This window comes from Haliotis rufescens, unplaced genomic scaffold, assembly GCF_023055435.1.
Source record: "Haliotis rufescens isolate VD_foot unplaced genomic scaffold, xgHalRufe1.0.p SCAF_3, whole genome shotgun sequence".
Lineage (NCBI taxonomy): Eukaryota > Metazoa > Mollusca > Gastropoda > Lepetellida > Haliotidae > Haliotis > Haliotis rufescens.
The window spans coordinates 60035764-60055913 of record NW_025964001.1 but is presented as its reverse complement, the minus strand read 5'-3'; the positions used below and the strand labels follow the sequence as shown (position 1 = coordinate 60055913).

The 20150-nt window shown below is 44.7% G+C and overlaps 1 protein-coding gene across 1 annotated transcript in view; it reads right to left on the bottom strand.

Annotated features, from left to right (window-relative positions):
* LOC124124821 (solute carrier organic anion transporter family member 4C1-like) overlaps positions 1 to 20150 on the bottom strand; it is a 74651-nt gene that overhangs the window by 42914 nt on the left and 11587 nt on the right. Inside the window, exons 2-12 of the mRNA XM_048403188.1 lie at positions 19630 to 19718; positions 16970 to 17295; positions 15791 to 16009; positions 12601 to 12703; positions 11172 to 11293; positions 9205 to 9326; positions 8257 to 8395; positions 7100 to 7298; positions 3711 to 3864; positions 2748 to 2962; positions 1137 to 1201 (exon numbers count right to left, since the gene is read on the bottom strand). Coding sequence (XP_048259145.1) covers positions 1137 to 1201; positions 2748 to 2962; positions 3711 to 3864; positions 7100 to 7298; positions 8257 to 8395; positions 9205 to 9326; positions 11172 to 11293; positions 12601 to 12703; positions 15791 to 16009; positions 16970 to 17295; positions 19630 to 19718 — 1753 coding nt within the window. The remainder of the gene's footprint in view (positions 1 to 1136; positions 1202 to 2747; positions 2963 to 3710; positions 3865 to 7099; positions 7299 to 8256; positions 8396 to 9204; positions 9327 to 11171; positions 11294 to 12600; positions 12704 to 15790; positions 16010 to 16969; positions 17296 to 19629; positions 19719 to 20150) is intronic.

The following is a 20150-nucleotide window of genomic DNA, read 5'->3' as shown; positions in this document are numbered from 1 at the left end:
CCACATGCAGGGTGTTTAAAAGAGGGGACAGTTATATTCTTAGAGTGGTAGGGATGTCAGGGTTTTACGCAACGCGGAGTCCAGTACGCACAAGTGCGTAGAGTGAGTGAGTAAGGTTTTACGCCGCTTTTAGCAATATTCCAGCAATATCACGGTGGGGAACATCAGGAATGGGCTTCACACATTGTACCCATGTCGGGAATCGAACCCGGGTCTTCGGCGTGACGAGCGAACGCTTTAACCACTAGGCTACCCGACCACCCCTACACACAAGTGTTTAGAAGGGGTGTAGAATATGTTTATTGCATCCTGAGGGAAGCACAATAATATTCATTTTACCTTTGTTTGTTTGTTTGTTATTTAACGCCGCATTATTCCACCTATATGACGGCGGTCTGTAAATCATCGAGCCTGGGCCAGACAATCCAGTGATTGAGATCATGAGCATCGATCCACGCAATTGGGATACGATGACATTCATCAACCAAGTCAGAAAGGCTGACCACCCGATCCCGTTAGTCGCCTCTTACGACAATTCTTGACAAGAGATATAAAGGTCAGGTTAGTAAAGTAATGATCAAATCCTACAGTAAAGTACACACCACTATTTCAGTACTTTACAGGATCCTCATATTTCATAAAAGGATCACTGAAAATTACTGGGTACCTTGGACCCCTACTTTTGTAGGTCAAGGTTAAACCCTTGGGTGTCTCATTTCGAATTGTAAACCTTTAGTTTAGGTTTGTTTAGTTGGTTGGTTGGTTGGTTGGTTGTTTAACGCCGCACTCAGCAATATTCCAGCTATATGACGGCGGTCTGTAAATAATAGAGTCTGGACCAGACAATCCCGTGATTAATATCATGAGCATCGATACACGCAAGTGGGATCGATGACATGCATCAGCCAAGTCAGCGAGCCTGACCACCCGATCCCGTTAGTCGCCATTTACGACAAGCATAGTCACCTTTTACGGCAAACATGGGTTGCTGAAGACCTAGTCTACCCCGGAATCTTCACGGGTCCTTTAGTTGAAGGAGGAGTAGTGGGAGGGCCAACCTAAAAACACTACCACCCTACCACCGACCCCCGGGCCCGCCACTATTCAGTGGGGGACATCAGTCGATCTACCCTTACCTATTAGCCGCGCTATCAGCAGTTGGAGGCCCAGGCCAAGTGAACGCTGCTTGTGAGGTACACACCTGAATGTAAAAGAAATCATCCGCATGTGGCAGACATTATTTCTTTCAGAAGAACACGAATGGCAATGACGTATCAAGGAACGTCATAAATGGTAATCGTCCAAATAGAGGAAACTTCATGTTTGTGACGGGGGCACGGGTGGCCCAGTCGTCTAAGGCACCGCGATTCGCTGTGCAGAGTTGCGTCCCTTGGGCACCCCAGAAACCTCTGATTGTGGGTTCGAATCCCGATTCTCCCCGATTATGTTTTTAGGTTTGTCAGCACCATACCCGTGCTTATGGGTTTCACCGAAGTGGTAAACGTCTGAGACCTGCATCACTTCGGGCTTTCCTCCCACATTAAGCTGACACGCCGCGATGTAACTGGAATACTGTTAAAAGCGGCGTTAAACCCAATTCACTCACTCACTCATGTTTATTGACAAAATAGTGACGTCACGGGACATGGTTTCGCACAGGCTTTCAGTACAGTCTATAGCTACCTCGTCGTCACGTCGAGGACCCGGGTTCGATTCCCGACATGGGTACAATGTGTGAAGCCCATTTCTGGTGTCCCCTGCTGTGATAATTCTGGAATATTGCTACAAGCGGCGTAAAACCAAACTCACACACTCACTATAGCTACATTGCATCTCTCCACGCGTCTTGGTGGGGCCATTGCCCGAGTGTGTGCTCCTGAGGGCGTCTGTTTGCATCGGTGCAGCCGTATGACGCCGGGTTACACCAATGGTGAACGTCATGCATCTTCCCGAGGCAAGGGAGTTAACTGACTATAAAAGTCCAGGTTCTAATCCCTTGCGTCGGGAAGGTGGGTCTTTGACGTGACGTAGAAACGTTTGGACCACTGGGGTTAAAGTAACCGCCAGGGGTTAGTGAGAGTATGAGCAGCAGAATGAGTGAGAGAGTTGGGTTTAACGCCGCTTTTAACAGGATTCCTGTTATATCGCTGTGTGTTAGCTTAATGTGGGAGGATAGCCCGAAGTGATGCAGGTCTCAGACGTTTACCACTTCGGTGAAACCCATAAGCACGGGCATGGTACTGACAAACATAGAAACATAATCGGGGCGAATCGGGATTTGAACCCAAAATGATAGGTTTCTGGCGTGCCCAAGGGACGCAACTCTGCCTAGCGAATCGCGGCGCCTTAGACGACTGGGCCACCCGTGCCTCTTAGTAGCAGAGAGTGGGTTATGATCAATAGTATGCATATGCAGTAACATGCCAAATTGCATAAAAACAAGCAACAAACAAGTTTCATTAGAACAGACGGCAGTCACGGCACGCAAGTCTTGTGTACATAGCTCACTTGTACATAGCTCACCTGTACATAGCTCACCTGAACATACATCACCTGAACATAGCTCACCGGTACATAGCTCGCCTGCACATAGCTCGCCTGTACATAGCTCACCTGCACATAGCTCACTGTACATAGCTCACCTGAACATAGCTCACCTGCACATAGCTCACCTGTACATAGCTCACCTGTACATAGCTCACCTGAACATAGCTCACCCGTACATAGCTCATCTGAACATAGCTCACCTGAAAAGCGCGGAGACCGTGGGCGCCATCGTGGAGAAGGTGAACAACATGATGAAGAAAAACAACACCGAGAACACGTAGAGCCAAAAACAACTCTCTGCGCATGTCCCTGGTCGAACCCACTGCATGGTCACAGTATCCCGGGTGGCCATGGAACTGTTCAGGGTACGGTGACTGGGTAGTTTCTTGTCAAAACAAGAACAGTTCTCATAAATCTGAAACATTGCATACAAAGCCAATATCAGTAAATAGTTACAGACAGCAATTCATGCATTACTTTCAATTTCATTTTGATCCTCAATACTTGTTTGAATACTTAATTTGAGTATACTAGTAAGGGTCATGAGAGATGGGTCTACAGCTATTCGGCTTATTGTCCATTTTACTGCTTGGCTTTAACTTCTCGTGCATGTTTGGGCTCGGGTGGCCTCTCGTTTAAGGCGCCGCAATTCGCTGTGCAGAGTTGCCTCCCTTGGGCACGCCAATAATCTATGTTTGTGGGTTCGAATCCCAATTCGCTCCGATTATGTTTCTTGATTCGTCAACACCATGCTTTTCCCCCCACATTAAGCAGACACGCCGTGATATAACTGGAATACTGTTCAAAGCGGCGATTATTTTAAACTCAACGCACTCACATACACTCACGCACTCTAGTACAGGTTACACAATAAAGAACGTTTTGGACATCAATGCATTTAAAATGTCTTGGACTGACTGACGGAGTATGGTTTTACGCCGCTTTTAGCACTATTCCAGCAATATCACGGCGGGGGACACCAGAAATGGGCTTCAAACATTGTACCCATGTCGGGAATCTAACCCTGGTCTTCGGTGTGACGAGCGAACGCTTTAACCACTAGGCTACCCGACCGCCCCTAAATGTCTTGGAACTTATGTGCAAGTTGAAAATACAAACGATTTTTTTCCGAAACAGTTTTCTAGTCTACTTTTGTTTATTACCTTTGTTCCATTCAGCGTTGTATATGAGGTACATCCCGCGTGGCATGGCGAGAAATATACGATGGTTGAGTTGACACATAACGGTTCGAACCCAGCGGTAGTACATCCACACCCAGAGTTGCAGTCTGACGTTAGACCTCCAGCTGGGATATCTCTGAAGATTATATAGAACAACCATCACCATGGAGACACAACAAACAAACGTGGAAGCACAAAACAGTCAACGTTGGGGGTACACAAAGCATTCAAGCCGTGAAGATCCGGGGTAGAATAGGTCTTCAGCAACCCATGCTTGCCTTAAAAAGCGACTTTGCTTGTCGTAAGAGGCGACTAACGGGATCGGGTGGTCAGACTCGCTGACTGCATGTCATCGTATCCCAATAGCGTGGATCGATGCTCATGATGTCAATCACTGGATTGTCTGGTCCAGATTAGATTATTTACAGACAGCTGTCATATAGCTGGAATATTACTCAGTGCGGCATTAAAAAAACACACAAACAAAAACAGTCAACGTTTGGGAGACACAAAACAGCCAACGTTTGGGAGGCACCAAACAGACAACGTTTGGGAGCCACAAAACAGACAACGTTTTGGAGACACCTAACTGACAACTTCTGTGAGACACAAAACAGTCAACGTTTGGGAGACACAAAACAGTCAACGTTTGGGAGACACCAAACAGTCAACGTCTGGGAGACACCAAACAGACAACGTTTGGGAGACACAAAACAGTCAACGTTTTGGAGACACAAAACAGTCAACATTTGGGAGACACAAACAGTCAACGTTTGGGAGACACAAAACAGACAACGTTTGGGAGACACAAAACAGACAACGTTTGGGAGACACAAAACAGACAACGTTTGGGAGACACAAAACAGTCAACATTTGGGAGACACAAACAGTCAACGTCTGGGAGACACCAAACAGACAACGTGTGGGAGACACAAAACAGTCAACGTTTGGGAGACACAAAACAGACAACGTTTGGGAGGCACCAAACAGTCAACGTTTGGGAGACACCAAACAGTCAACGTCCGGGAGACACCAAACAGACAACGTTTGGGAGACACAAAACAGTCAACGTTTTGGAGACACAAAACAGACAACGTCTGGGAGACACAAACAGTCAACGTTTGGGAGGCACCAAACAGTCAACGTTTGGGAGGCACCAAACAGTCAACGTTTGGGAGACACCAAACAGACAACGTCTGGGAGACACAAACAGTCAACGTTTGGGAGACACAAAACAGTCAACGTTTTGGAGACACAAAACAGACAACGTTTGGGAGACACAAACAGTCAAAGTTTGGGGGACACCAAACAGACAAAGTTTGGGAGACACAAAACAGACAACGTTTGGGAGACACCAAACAGACAAAGTTTGGGAGGCACAAACAGTCAACGTTTGGGAGGCACAAAACAGTCGACGTTTTGGAGACACCAAACAGACAACGTTTGGGAGACACAAACAGTCAACGTTTGGGAGACACAAAACAGTCAACGTTTTGGAGACACAAAACAGACAACGTTTGGGAGACACAAACAGTCAACGTTTGGGAGACACCAAACAGACAACGTTTGGGAGACACAAAACAGTCAACGTTTGGGAGACACCAAACAGACAAAGTTTGGGAGGCACCAAACAGTCAACGTTTGGGAGGCACAAGACAGTCAACGTTTGGGAGACACAAAAAAGTCAACGTTTGGGAGACACCAAACAGTCAACGTTTGGGAGACACCAAACAGACAACGTTTGGGAGACACAAAACAGTCAACGTTTTGGAAACACAAAACAGACAACGTTTGGGAGACACAAAACAGACAACGTTTGGGAGACACCAAACAGACAAAGTTTGGGAGGCACCAAACAGTCAACGTTTGGGAGGCACAAAACAGTCAACGTTTGGGAGACACAAAAAAGTCAACGTTTGGGAGACACCAAACAGTCAACGTTTGGGAGACACCAAACAGACAACGTTTGGGAGACACAAAACAGTCAACGTTTTGGAAACACAAAACAGACAACGTTTGGGAGACACAAAATAGTCAACGTTTGGGAGACACAAAACAGACAACGTTTGGGAGGCACCAAACAGTCAACGTTTGGGAGACACAAACAGTCAACGTTTGGGAGGCACCAAACAGACAACGTTTGGGAGACACAAAACAGTCAACGTTTGGGAGACACCAAACAGTCAACGTTTGGGAGACACCAAACAGTCAACGTTTGGGAGACACCAAACAGTCAACGTTTGGGAGACACAAAATAGTCAACGTTTGGGAGACACAAAACAGACAAAGTTTGGGAGACACAAAACAGACAACGTTTGGGAGACACCAAACAGACAAAGTTTGGGAGGCACAAACAGTCAACGTTTGGGAGGCACAAAACAGTCAACGTTTTGGAGACACCAAACAGACAACGTTTGGGAGACACAAACAGTCAACGTTTGGGAGACACAAAACAGTCAACGTTTTGGAGACACAAAACAGACAACGTTTGGGAGACACAAACAGTCAACGTTTGGGAGACACCAAACAGACAACGTTTGGGAGGCACAAAATAGACAACGTTTGGGAGACACCAAACAGACAAAGTTTGGGAGGCACCAAACAGTCAACGTTTGGGAGGCACAAAACAGTCAACGTTTGGGAGACACAAAAAAGTCAACGTTTGGGAGACACCAAACAGTCAACGTTTGGGAGACACCAAACAGACAACGTTTGGGAGACACAAAACAGTCAACGTTTTGGAAACACAAAACAGACAACGTTTGGGAGACACAAAATAGTCAACGTTTGGGAGACACAAAACAGACAACGTTTGGGAGGCACCAAACAGTCAACGTTTGGGAGACACCAAACAGTCAACGTTTGGGAGACACAAAACAGTCAACGTTTTGGAGACACAAAACAGACAACGTTTGGGAGACACAAACAGTCAACGTTTGGGAGACACCAAACAGACAAAGTTTGGGAGACACAAAACAGACAACGTTTGGGAGACACCAAACAGTCAACGTTTGGGAGACACCAAACAGACAACGTTTGGGAGACACCAAACAGTCAACGTTTGGGAGACACGAAACAGTCAACGTTTGGGAGACACAAAACATACAACGTTTGGGAGACACCAAACAGACAACGTCTTGGAGACACCAAACAGACAACGTTTGGGAGACACAAAACAGTCAACGTTTGGGAGACACAAAACAGACAACGTTTGGGAGGCACCAAACAGTGAACGTTTGGGAGACACCAAACAGTCAATGTCTGAGGGACACAGAATACGGCTGATTTCAATTCACTGTTATCATGATCACTAGTTTCTGTATTTAAGCGAGATCTATATAGACACGATATGGATAAGATGGGACACTAACATGCCGGCCTGGTACGACGTGGTGATGCCGGACAGAGGAGTATCTTCACACCATGCCAGGAAGGAAGGAGCCAACAGGAGACTCACAGCGGCGGACGCGGCACACAGGCGCAGAATACCCCGACATTTTAAATCCAAGCGTTTCACGAGGTACCCGCCCAGGATCATCCCCCCGCCAGCACCTGGCACCGTCACGATACCTGCAGACAACAACGTGACAGTATCAACCCCTGCCGTACCCGTCTCCGTGACAACAACGTGACAGTACCAAACCCCGCCCACACCCGTCACAGTCACTATACCAGCACACAACGTGACAGTACCAACCTCCGCCCACAACCGTCACCGTCACAATACCTGCAGAAAACGTGACAGTATCAATCCCTGCCCACACCCGTCACCGTCATGACACCTGCAGACAACGTGACAGTATCAATCCCTGCCCACAACCGTCACCGTCACGACACCTGCAGAAAACGTGACAGTACCAAACCCCGCCCACACCCGTCACCGTCACGACACCTGCAGACAACGTGACAGTATCAATCCCTGCCCACAACCGTCACCGTCACGACACCTGCAGACAACGTGACAATACCACCCCCTTCCCACACCCGTCACCGTCACGATACCTGCAGACAGCGTGACAGTACCAACCCCCTCCCACACCCGCCACCGTCACGACACCTGCAGACAACGTGACAGTCTCAACCCCCGCCCACAACCGTCCCCGTCACGATACCTGCAGACAACGCGACAGTACCAAACCCCGCCCACAACCGTCACCGTCACAATACCTGCAGAAAACGTGACAGTATCAATCCCTGCCCACACCCGTCACCGTCATGACACCTGCAGACAACTTGACAATACCACCCCCCTCCCACACCCGTCACCGTCACGATACCTGCAGACAGCGTGACAGTACCAACCCCCTCCCACACTCCCTGGTTACCATGACGTCACAATCAAATGACATCACTAATGGCTCTGCTACTGAAGCTGTTAGCAGTACTTTTTACACTGAAGACACTGCTAATTACTGTCTACTAATTGAAAAAGTTGGAAGAATGATGTTGGATGATAAATAAAATCTCACCCTCGTGTCAAAAGACACTCGGGTGAGATTCTCTATACATAGTCCTGTGTTCCACCCACCCATAATGAGACCAGCGGTTGTGATGTCAGCGTGGAACTTCTGCTGCAGCAATTTTGCCCCAAATGTTGCTAATCCTGTCACAATCATCGCTTCTACAGTTGCCCCCAAGCACGTCAGAACATAAGTGGGGTTCTTCAACTGAAGTAGATAAATCAGAGGTTTCAAAATGTGTATATCTCATATATGTATAGGTTTCCATTCAGACTCGGAGGATTATCATCACACGGCAGTTCTACATCACACGATAATGAAGGCAGGCAGGTAGGAGACATTTAATAATTTGGTGACAGAAAAACACCAGAAAAAATGTCCTCATGTTAAAAAAAATACAACATACTTAGTTCGCTGGACATGCTAAAAAAATTAAGTGTTGTGACAAAACCAGTAAATTGTACGGATCACAGAAGAAAAAAACCATTTGCGTTTGGAAGCAGTTGTCCGTCCTCGGAGATATTCCAACCATGACATTGAAACCATGGCGTCAAAATCGAAAGACATCACCCATTTCTCTGCCACAGAAGCTGATTAACTGTTCATTTCACACCCAGGGGCGGTCGGGTAGCCTAGTGGTTTAAGCGTTCGCCCGGCACGTCGAAGACTCGACTTCGATTCCCGACATGGGTACAATGTGTGAAGCCCATTTCTGGTGTCAACCGCCGTGGTTTTGCCGGAATATTGCTAAAAGCGGCGTAAAACCACACTCACTCACTCATTTCACACCCAAGACACTGTTGAGAAAGTTGAAAGAATGATTTGGGATGATAAATAGAATCTACCCCGTGTGTCAACCTCGGCAAGCTTCGGAGATTTAAAACTTTTGTGTTTTTATTGATGTGTTATTTTTTGGTGTAGCTATTGGTTACACTCTCCGACTTATAAATGGGAAATTGTGGTTTGTAACCATTATATCAGCACTGATTATCAAACGAGCAGAAGCATCCACATACAAGAAGCAACACTGCAGTGGGGAAGTCTCTGATGTTCTTCCCAAAGCCCGGTGTGGCTGTTACATCCTCCGCCCCGTCAGTATGTGCCTCTGACTTCCGTTTCAGCTGCAATGCAGCATAGCCTGTGGAAAGAGAGCGACTTGCTTATTGTGCGCCGGCGCTGTACCCAGAGAACACTATACCGATATATCGGAGAGCCATTTTTATTCTCTGATGATAGATTGGTTTTACTTTGGCAATATAATAGTACCGAAGTTAGAACAGAGCCTGAAAACGGTTTTGGTGGGTTTGTACTCGAACACTTACAGTACCGAGAACATGTCGAGAAGTCTTTCATGCAAATAAAAATGTCAGTTCCATAAGAACATTATAACGTATAAACTACAACATTCAACAATGTTTTGGCTTTTTCGTTTTTTTGTGCATGCATCAATTATAACAGTCACAAATTGTACCGACCATAAAACAAATATCTCCAATACATTATACAACCAAGGCAAATCTAGAATACTACAGTTTCTGAAAGAGTGAGTGAGTTAGTTGGGTTTAACGCCGCTTTTAACAGTATTCCAGTTATATCACGGCGTGTCAGCTTAAGGTGGGAGGAAAGTCCGAAGTGATGCAGGTCTCAGACGTTTACCACTTCGGTGAAACCCACGAGCGCGGGTATGGTGCTGACAAACCTAGAAACATTATCGGGGCGAACAAGGATTCGAACCCACAATCATAGGCTTCTGGCATGTCCAAGGGACGCAACTCTTCACAGCGAATCGCGGCGCCTCAGACGACTGGGCCACCAAATGCCCCCTGTTACTGAAAGAGAGAGTCTCTGAGCAGGGGATTGATACAAGCTTTCAAGAAGGATGCAGAGATGAGAGATGCATATTTTCCCATTCGCCATTGCATTTCTCTTTACTTAAACTGTCGACCTGTGAAGATTCGGGATAGAATAGGTCTTCAGCAACCCATGCTTACCGTAAAAGGCGACTATGCTTGTCGTAAGAGGCGAATAAAGGGGTCGGGTGGTCAGGCTCGCTGACGTGGATGATGCACGTCATCGTATCCCAATTGAGTGGATCAATGCTCATGATGTCAATCCAGACTCGATTATTTACAGACCGCCGTCATATAACTGGAATATTGCTGACTGCGGCGTTAAAACAACAAACAAACAAACTTACACTGTCCCGGGATTGCATATTACACAAACGAGTTCGTGTGCTGAATTAAGGTTATAAATGTGTACAATGAAGCCATATAGTACCAAACCACAAATGACATCATTAACTTTGATTTATTTATTAATCTCAGTTTTGTTTTGAATCTAGGAATATGAGCAGGAAAACGTTTGTCACATGATAATAACCGCTCCCCACAATTACCCAATGCACAATATGAGAACATACACTATATATAGACGCCTTCCGCCGTCGGTCAAAAACGCATCTAAAACAATAATAGCAAAGAACAAATGCAGGTTCCACTATTTAGGTTTCAAAAACACACCCGTGAGGTTTTTGTTTAAAAATGAAACACAAGGTAGATGTATGGGCCTTAGCTATATTTCCTGACTCTTGGTGTTTAGGTTTTCGACCAAAAGCAAGGAGAAGTGTTTTACCTGTCACAGAGAAACAGAAAACACAAACAAATTACTAATTAAAATTGATATTCAGTGAAGTTGAATCAGACCGACATGCACTGATGTTGAACACGAACACTGACGAGTAGCACGTGTTTCACGTTTTACACGAGCAGCACAACTGAAAAAAGGCCAGTGTTTGTGTGAGGATCAGTGTTCCGACTTACCCTGATTTTATCCTCATTTACGTAGTTTTCAAAAATTAAATTTAAATTTAACTTTCATTTCATTTACTCTGCTGTATGACCTGAGAATAAAAGGCAGAGTTAACTATTCCATATATATCTTCCAAGCTGTCTACCAAACAGTACCAATCAGCTTTACTCACCTGGGAGTTTTTTCGGGTATCCAAGGAATGGAATGGAGACGAGAAGGAACGCGATGAATGTGACGAGGACGCCGATCCACCACGCCCCCACCCACTGGGGGTCAGCTGGCGTGAGAGGGATGCTGGGATAGCGGAGGGGGAGCATCACATGACGTGTAAACATTGAATCATATGACGTGTAAACATTGAATCATATGACGTGTAAACACACGTGTAAACATTGAATCATATGACGTGTAATTATTGAATAATATGACGTGTAATCATTGAATCATATGACGTGTAATCATTGAATCATATGACGTGTAATCATTGAATCGTGTGACGTGTAATCATTGAATCATATGACGTATAATCATTGAATCATATGACGTGTAAACATTGAATCATATGACGTGTAAACATTGAATCATATGACCTGTAATCATTGAATCATATGACGTGTAAACATTGAATCATATGACCTGTAAACATTGAATCATATGACGCATAATCATTGAATCATATGACGTGTAAACATTGAATCATATGACGTGTAAACATTGAATCATATGACCTGTAATCACTGAATCATATGACGTGTAAACATTGAATCATATGACCTGTAAACATTGAATCATATGACGCATAATCATTGAATCATATGACGTGTAATTATTGAATCATATGACGTGTAGTCACTAAATCATATGACGTGTAATCATTGAATCATATGACGTGTAATTATTGAATCACATGACGTGTAAACATTGAATCATATAACGTGTAAACATTAAGTGAGTGAGTGAGTGAGTTTAACCCCGCTTTTAACAGTATTCCAGTCATATCGCGGCGTGTCAGCTTAATGTGTGAGGAAAGCCCGAAGTGATGCAGGTTTTAGACGTTTACCACTTCGGTGAAACCCACGAGCACGGGTATGGTGCTGACAAACCTAGAAACATAATTGGGGCGAACCGGGATTCGAACCCACAATGATAGGTTTCTGGCGTGCCAAAGGGACGCAACTCTGCACAGCGAATCGCGGCGCCTTAGACGACTGGGCCACCCGTGCCCCCTGTAAACATTGAATCATATGACGTGTAAACATTGAATCATATGACGTATAATCATTGAATCATATGACTTGTCATTATTGAATCATATGACGTGTAATCACTGAATCATATGACGTGTTATCATTGAATCATATGACGTGTAAACATTCAATAATATGACGTGTAATCATTGAATCATATGAGGTGTAACCATTGAATCATATGACGTGTAAACATCCAATAATATGACGTCTGAACATTCTAGACCACAAAATATAACGACATGAGCTGCACACATACCATCAAACACCGACTGATACACGAGTGTCTGCTTCAGGGATGTTACACTGTGTTGAAAAAGAACTGGAGTATATATACAGGTGTCTGCAACTCACCTGCTCGGGTCAACGGTGTTGATGTCGACAAAGATGCTAAGCGTCTGTCCACCTACCACGTAACCAACAGCGACACCAACGGCAGCAGCGAAGAATGTCCACCCTTGAAAGTAAGCACCTATATTAGCTTAACAGTTACTATCTCCTTGGATGATACATTCCATGGATGGATGAATACATCAATATGGTTGACAGATAACACAGTGATAGAATTCTCCCAGCCAGATCACACACTGTGATACAACCAGCCAGATCACACACTGTGACACAACCAGACAGATAACCACTGTGACAAACAGCCAGATCACACACACTGTGGCCAATCAATATTGGATAGATGAATACATCAATATGGTTGACAGATAACACAGTGATATAGTGATTCTCCCACGAGATGTATAGCATTCAACCACGTCACAGATTGAAACACAATCAGCCAGATCACACACTGTGACACAACCAGCCAGATCACACACTGTAACACAACCAGCTAGATCATACACTGTGATACAACCAGACAGATCATAGGTTGTGACACAACCAGCCAGATCACACACTGTAACACAACCAGCTAGATCATACACTGTGATACAACCAGACAGATCATAGGTTGTGATACAACCAGACAGATCACTCATTGTGACACAACCAGAGAGATCATACACTGTGAAACAAACAGAGAGATCACACACTGTGACACAACCAGCCAGATCACACATTGTGACACAACCAGCCAGATCACACGCTATGATACAACCATCCAGATCACACACTGCAACACAACCAGCCAGATCACACGCTATGATACAACCCGCCAGATCACACACTGTGACACACAAAGAGATCACTCATTGTGACACAACCAGAGAGATCATAAACTGTGAAACAAACAGAGAGATCACACACTGTGACACAACCAGCCATATCACACATCGTAACACAACCAGCCAGATCACACACTGTGACACAACCAGCCATATCACACATTGTGACACAACCAGGCAGATGACACATTGTGACGCAACCAGCCAGATCACCCTTTGTGACACAACCAGCCAGATCACACACTGTGATACAACCAGGCAGATCACACACTGCAACACAACCAGGCAGATGACACATTGTGACACAACCAGCCAGATCACACATTGTGACACAACCAGCCAGATCACACACTGGGACACAAACAGACAGATCACACACTGTGACACAACCATCCAGATCACACATTGTGACACAACCAGGCAGATCACACACTGTAACACAACCAGACAGATCATACACTGTGACACAACCAGCCAGATCACACACTGTAACACAACCAGACAGATCACACACTGTGACACAACCAGCCAGATCACACGCTATGATACAACCCGCCAGATCACACACTGTGACACAACCAGGCAGATGACACATTGTGACACAACCAGCCAGATCACACATTGTGACACAACCAGGCAGATCACACACTGGGACACAAACAGACAGATCACACACTGTGACACAACCATCCAGATCACACATTGTGACACAACCAGGCAGATCACACACTGTAACACAACCAGACAGATCATACACTGTGACACAACCAGCCAGATCACATACTGTAACACAACCAGACAGATCACACACTGTGACACAACCAGACAGATCACACATTGTGACACAACCAGCCAGATCACACATTGTGACACAACCAGACAGATCACACACTGGGACACAACCAGACAGATCACACACTGTGACACAACCAGACAGATCACACATTGTGACACAACCAGATAGATCACACACTGGGACACAACCAGACAGATCACACACTGTGACAGAACCATCCAGATCACACATTGTGACACAACCGGGCAGATGACACACTGTAACACAACCAGACAGATCACACACTGTAACACAACCAGCGAGATCACACACGGTAACACAACCAGCCAGACCACACACTGTAACACAACCAGCGAGATCACACACTGTGACAGAACCAGCCATATCACACATTGTGACACAACCAGGCAGATGACACATTGTGACACAACCAGCCAGATCACACATCGTGAAAACAACCAGCCAGATCACACACTGTGACACAATCAGCCAGATCACACATCGTGACACAACCAGCCAGATCACACATTGTGACACAACCAGACAGATCACACATCGTGACACAACCAGACAGATGACACACTGTAACACAACAAGGCAGATCACACACTGTAACACAACCAGCCAGATCACACCGTTACACAACCAGCCAGATCACACATCATAACACAACCAGCCAGATTACACATTGTAACACAACCAGCCAGATAACACACTGTAACACAACCAGCCAGATCACACATTGTAACACAACCAGCCAGATGACACACTGTAACACAACAAGCCAGATGACACACTGTAACACAACCAGCCAGATGACACACTGTAACACAACCAGCCAGATCACACATTGTAACACAACCAGCCAGATCACACATTGTAACACAACCAGCCAGATGACACACTGTAACACAACCAGCCAGATCACACATTGTAACACAACCAGCCAGATGACACACTGTAACCTCCGTTCAGATTGTAACATGTAGTGAAATGTATAATCAAATGACAAATGTTTTCTTTATATTCCCGAGGATCGAACTCGCAACCTTCATATCTGTAGGTGTTGATAAGCCTCACTGGTTTTTAGAATGTCCTTTTCAAGATCCGTACGCCAGCAACAGATATTTTACGCGCGTTTCCTAAGGTTCATGGAAGTACGTTCAAAGTACGTTCGAAACATAAAAATGTAAATAAATAAAGTTTTAATTTTCTTTTTTCGGTTTATAAGTATGGAAAAACACGTTCCCTCGGTTTTGGTAGACAGAGCATGCCCTGGGGGTCGGGAAAAACCGCGGGGGCTTCGTCCCCCTGGTTTTTCCCTCTCCCAAGGGCATGCTCTGTCTACCAAAACCTCGTGAGCGTGTTTTCTCCAATACGTAGAAAACTGTTCTCACCTGGCGTCCTCTTGGGATGATGGGAAGCATGCAGTAGTTTCAGTGATGCTTTGACAATTTAAAATTGTTCAGTGTGGTATCCTATTTCCCGAAGTCTATGGACATCATTGAGGAGAGTCCACTGATACATACGTGTGAATATTACGTGCCGCGGGTATTTTACATGGGTTTACCTGTGTAGAAGGATGTCATCTTCGTCGTTGTATTTTCATCAATGTACGTCAAACCAATAGTAAACAGGGGGCACGCTCCCACTCCTAGCAACATTTGGCCAATCAGAAACAGGGCGTAGAGAGGGGACGATTTTGATTGGCTAATAGTTTCGGAGCAGGATTCGGAGAGAGACGAATTCAGCAGACAAAGATTAGTCGACGCGTGTGTCATCCCGTTATCTGTAAATTAAATAACATCTGGTCAATTACCATGAACCAAGCTATTCACACGAACGGTTTGTACGAAAGTTGTGTAAGTATGACCTGTCAACCAGCGAAACGTAAACGACACGCAGTTACAGCACGCGAAAAAAGTGAAATTTGTCTGTTTAAAGAAAAAACACCCGTCAGCAAGTTTAGAAACCATCAGTAAGCATTATGGCACTGAAATTGGACATACCATAGGAAAATCGACAATTGGTGACAGTTCAAACTTCCATGACAGACTTTTTGAAACGTGTATGAATACAGTGGATGTATCTGTTTGCTCTGTCATCTGTCATGAGTTGCATAATTGAAGGGAAGTAACTCTTCCAGTAAGAAGCTGGTTTCAGTTATACGGAAATTCGTTTATACGGAAGAATTGTGAAATGACGCAAGTGTCCGTATAAACGAGGCACGACTGTATATGTTGTTTACAACGTATAATTTTGTATAATTCGCAACCGTTACTATTTACATTCGAATATTTAAAGGCGTATACCGCAGTGTTTAGTGACTTCTATATTTGTTTGGTTGTTGTTTAACGCCGTTCTCAGGAATATTCAAGCAATATGACAGCGGTCTCTAAATAATCGAGTCTGGACCAGACAATCCAGTGCTTGATATGAGCATCGACCCACTCAGTTGAGATACCATGAAATACAATCACTCAGCCTGACCACCCGATCCATTAAGGGGGCAAGTGTGTGTGTGTGTGTGTGTGTGTGTGTGTGTGTGTGTGTGTGTGTGTGCGTGCGTGCGTGTGCGTGCGTGCGCGCGTTAGTTATACGTGGGAGGACACACATGATGTTGTATGATGTATGATGTGGTGGGGCTTATCTGTGCTTGAAGCCGCCGACCAGCGGATCCGTGCACGTCAAAGGGACATCACTCTGCAAAGAGAGTTACAGCGTGCCGACTAAAAGATGGATGTATTACTGGAAAGAGTGTACTCGTATTCTCCTCCGATGAAGTGGGGAAGGGCGAAGAGAAGACTGCCCAGAGCCATAACAACGATCCCCATGGCCATTAATCTCGGTTTGTGCCGATGTTCGCCGAAGTAGCTGATGGGAAGGATGACGAGGAATGTGCCGAAGTCGTTGCTACTTGAGATGAGGCCCGACATGCTGCTGGGTAGGGCATATCGCGTTTCCAAGGCAACGATGACTACGTTGATGATGCCGTTAACAACAAAGCCCTCGCAGAAGTTGAAGACACACTGCCAGATGACATGTGCCTGGATGGAGTTCATGCACTGCAAGGCTCTGGCAATGAGAGTAACAACAGACATACAATCACACCAAACAATGCAGGGCGTCGTTCCATTCCCTGACAGTAACAGCAACAATGCTGATTATTAAAGCAACAATGTCTACACTATTGCACCGGATACTACAAGGCCCTGATTATAAAAGCAACAATGTCTACACTATTGCACCGGACGCTACAAGGCCCTGATTATTAAAGCAACAATATCTACACTATTGCACCGGACGCTACAAGGCCCTGATTATAAAAGCAACAATGTCTACACTATTGCACCGGACGCTACAAGGCCCTGATTATAAAAGCGACAATGTCCACACTATTGCACCGGATTCTACAAGGCCCTGATTATAAAAGCAACAATGTCTACACTATTGCACCGGATTCTACAAGGCCCTGATTATAAAAGCAACAATGTCTACACTATTGCACCGGATTCTACAAGGCCCTGATTATAAAAGCAACAATATCTACACTATTCTATCGGAAACTACAAGGCCCTGATTATAAAAGCAACAATGTCTACACTATTGCACCGGATTCTACAAGGCCCTGATTATAAAAGCAACAATGTCTACACTATTGCACCGGACGCTACAAGGCCCTGATTATAAAAGCAACAATGTCTACACTATTCTATCGGAAACTACAAGGCCCTGATTATAAAGGCAACAATATCTACACTATTGCACCGGACGCTACAAGGCCCTGATTATAAAAGCAACAATGTCTACACTATTCTATCGGATACTACAAGGCCCTGATTATAAAAGCAACAATATCTACACTATTCTATCGGAAACTACAAGGCCCTGATTATAAAGGCAACAATGTCTACACTATTGCACCGGATTCTACAAGGCCCTGATTATAAAAGCAACAATGTCTACACTATTACACCGGACGCTACAAGGCCCTGATTATTAAAGCAACAATATCTACATTATTGCACCGGACGCTACAAGGCCCTGATTATAAAAGCAACAATGTCTACACTATTGCACCGGATTCTACAAGGCCCTGATTATAAAGGCAACAATGTCTACAATATTGCACCAGATACTACAAGGCCCTGATTATAAAAGCAACAATGTCTACACTATTGCACCGGACGTTACAAGGCCCTGATTATAAAAGCAACAATGTCTACACTATTCTATCGGAAACTACAAGGCCCTGATTATAAAAGCAACAATGTCTACACTATTCTATCGGAAACTACAAGGCCCTGATTATAAAAGCAACAATGTCTACACTATTGCACCGGATTCTGCAAGGCCCTGATTATAAAGGCAACAATGTCTACACTATTGCACCGGACGCTACAAGGCCCTGGTTATTAAAGCAACAATATCTACACTATTGCACCGGACGCTACAAGGCCCTGATTATAAAAGCAACAATATCTACACTATTCTATCGGAAACTACAAGGCCCTGATTATAAAAGCAACAATGTCTACACTATTGCACCGGATTCTACAAGGCCCTGATTATAAAAGCAACAATATCTACACTATTCTATCGGAAACTACAAGGCCCTGATTATAAAAGCAACAATGTCTACACTATTGCACCGGATTCTACAAGGCCCTGATTATAAAAGCAACAATGTCTACACTATTGCACCGGACGCTACAAGGCCCTGATTATTAAAGCAACAATATCTACACTATTGCACCGGACGCTACAAGGCCCTGATTATAAAAGCAACAATGTCTACACTATTCTATCGGATACTACAAGGCCCTGATTATAAAAGCAACAATATCTACACTATTCTATCGGATACTAAAAGGCCCTGATTATAAAAGCAACAATGTCTACACTATTGCACCGGATTCTACAAGGCCCTGATTATAAAGGCAACAATGTCTACACTATTGCACCGGACGCTACAAGGCCCTGATTATTAAAGCAACACTATCTACACTATTGCACCGGACGCTACAAGGCCCTGATTATAAAAGCAACAATGTCTACACTATTGCACCGGATTCTACAAGGCCCTGATTATAAAGGCAACAATGTCTACAATATTGCACCAGATACTACAAGGCCCTGATTATAAAAGCAACAATGTCTACACTATTGCACCGGACGTTACAAGGCCCTGATTATAAAAGCAACAATATCTACACTATTCTATCGGATACTAAAAGGCCCTGATTATAAAAGCAACAATGTCTACACTATTGCACCGGATTCTACAAGGCCCTGATTATAAAGGCAATAATGTCTACACTTTTTCTGCAAGGCCCTTGCCTATACAAACACCAATGCCTACTCTATTAGACCAGATACTGCAGGGCCCTGGTTGTGAGTCGGACCTACTTGGGTTTGTACTTCCCACAGCCATAGGGTTCAACGTTGTCGCCTTCATTGTCTTCTGTCTCAGTGAAACATCGGAGTGGACAGGAAGGCTGAAATCAAACCAATACCAAGTGACTGGCAGTGTTGACGACTACTAGATTTGGCGCCAACACACTACGCACAATAACAAGATCCGATTCTCTCCGATGGAATCAGTATTCGGCATTGCCTAAAAGTCGGACCGGGCCGGGCCGGGCCAAGACGGGCCAAAGTGTTATTGGATAATTACTTCATTATCGGCGATCATACCTACATATTATTGATGCAACATACACATATGACATTACTGAACAATCACCAACCAAAAACGTGCACCATAATTAAGTATTTCGGAGTAAATCACTTGAAAACCAGAAAGTGGAGCTGTGTGGAAGCGTCGCTGATCTAGGTAACATACAAAAGAGCAATCGTTAAACGAAATAAGATTTGAAACATATCAAATACTTCTACCTATCGTGATACAAATTTCCATCTGTCTGCTT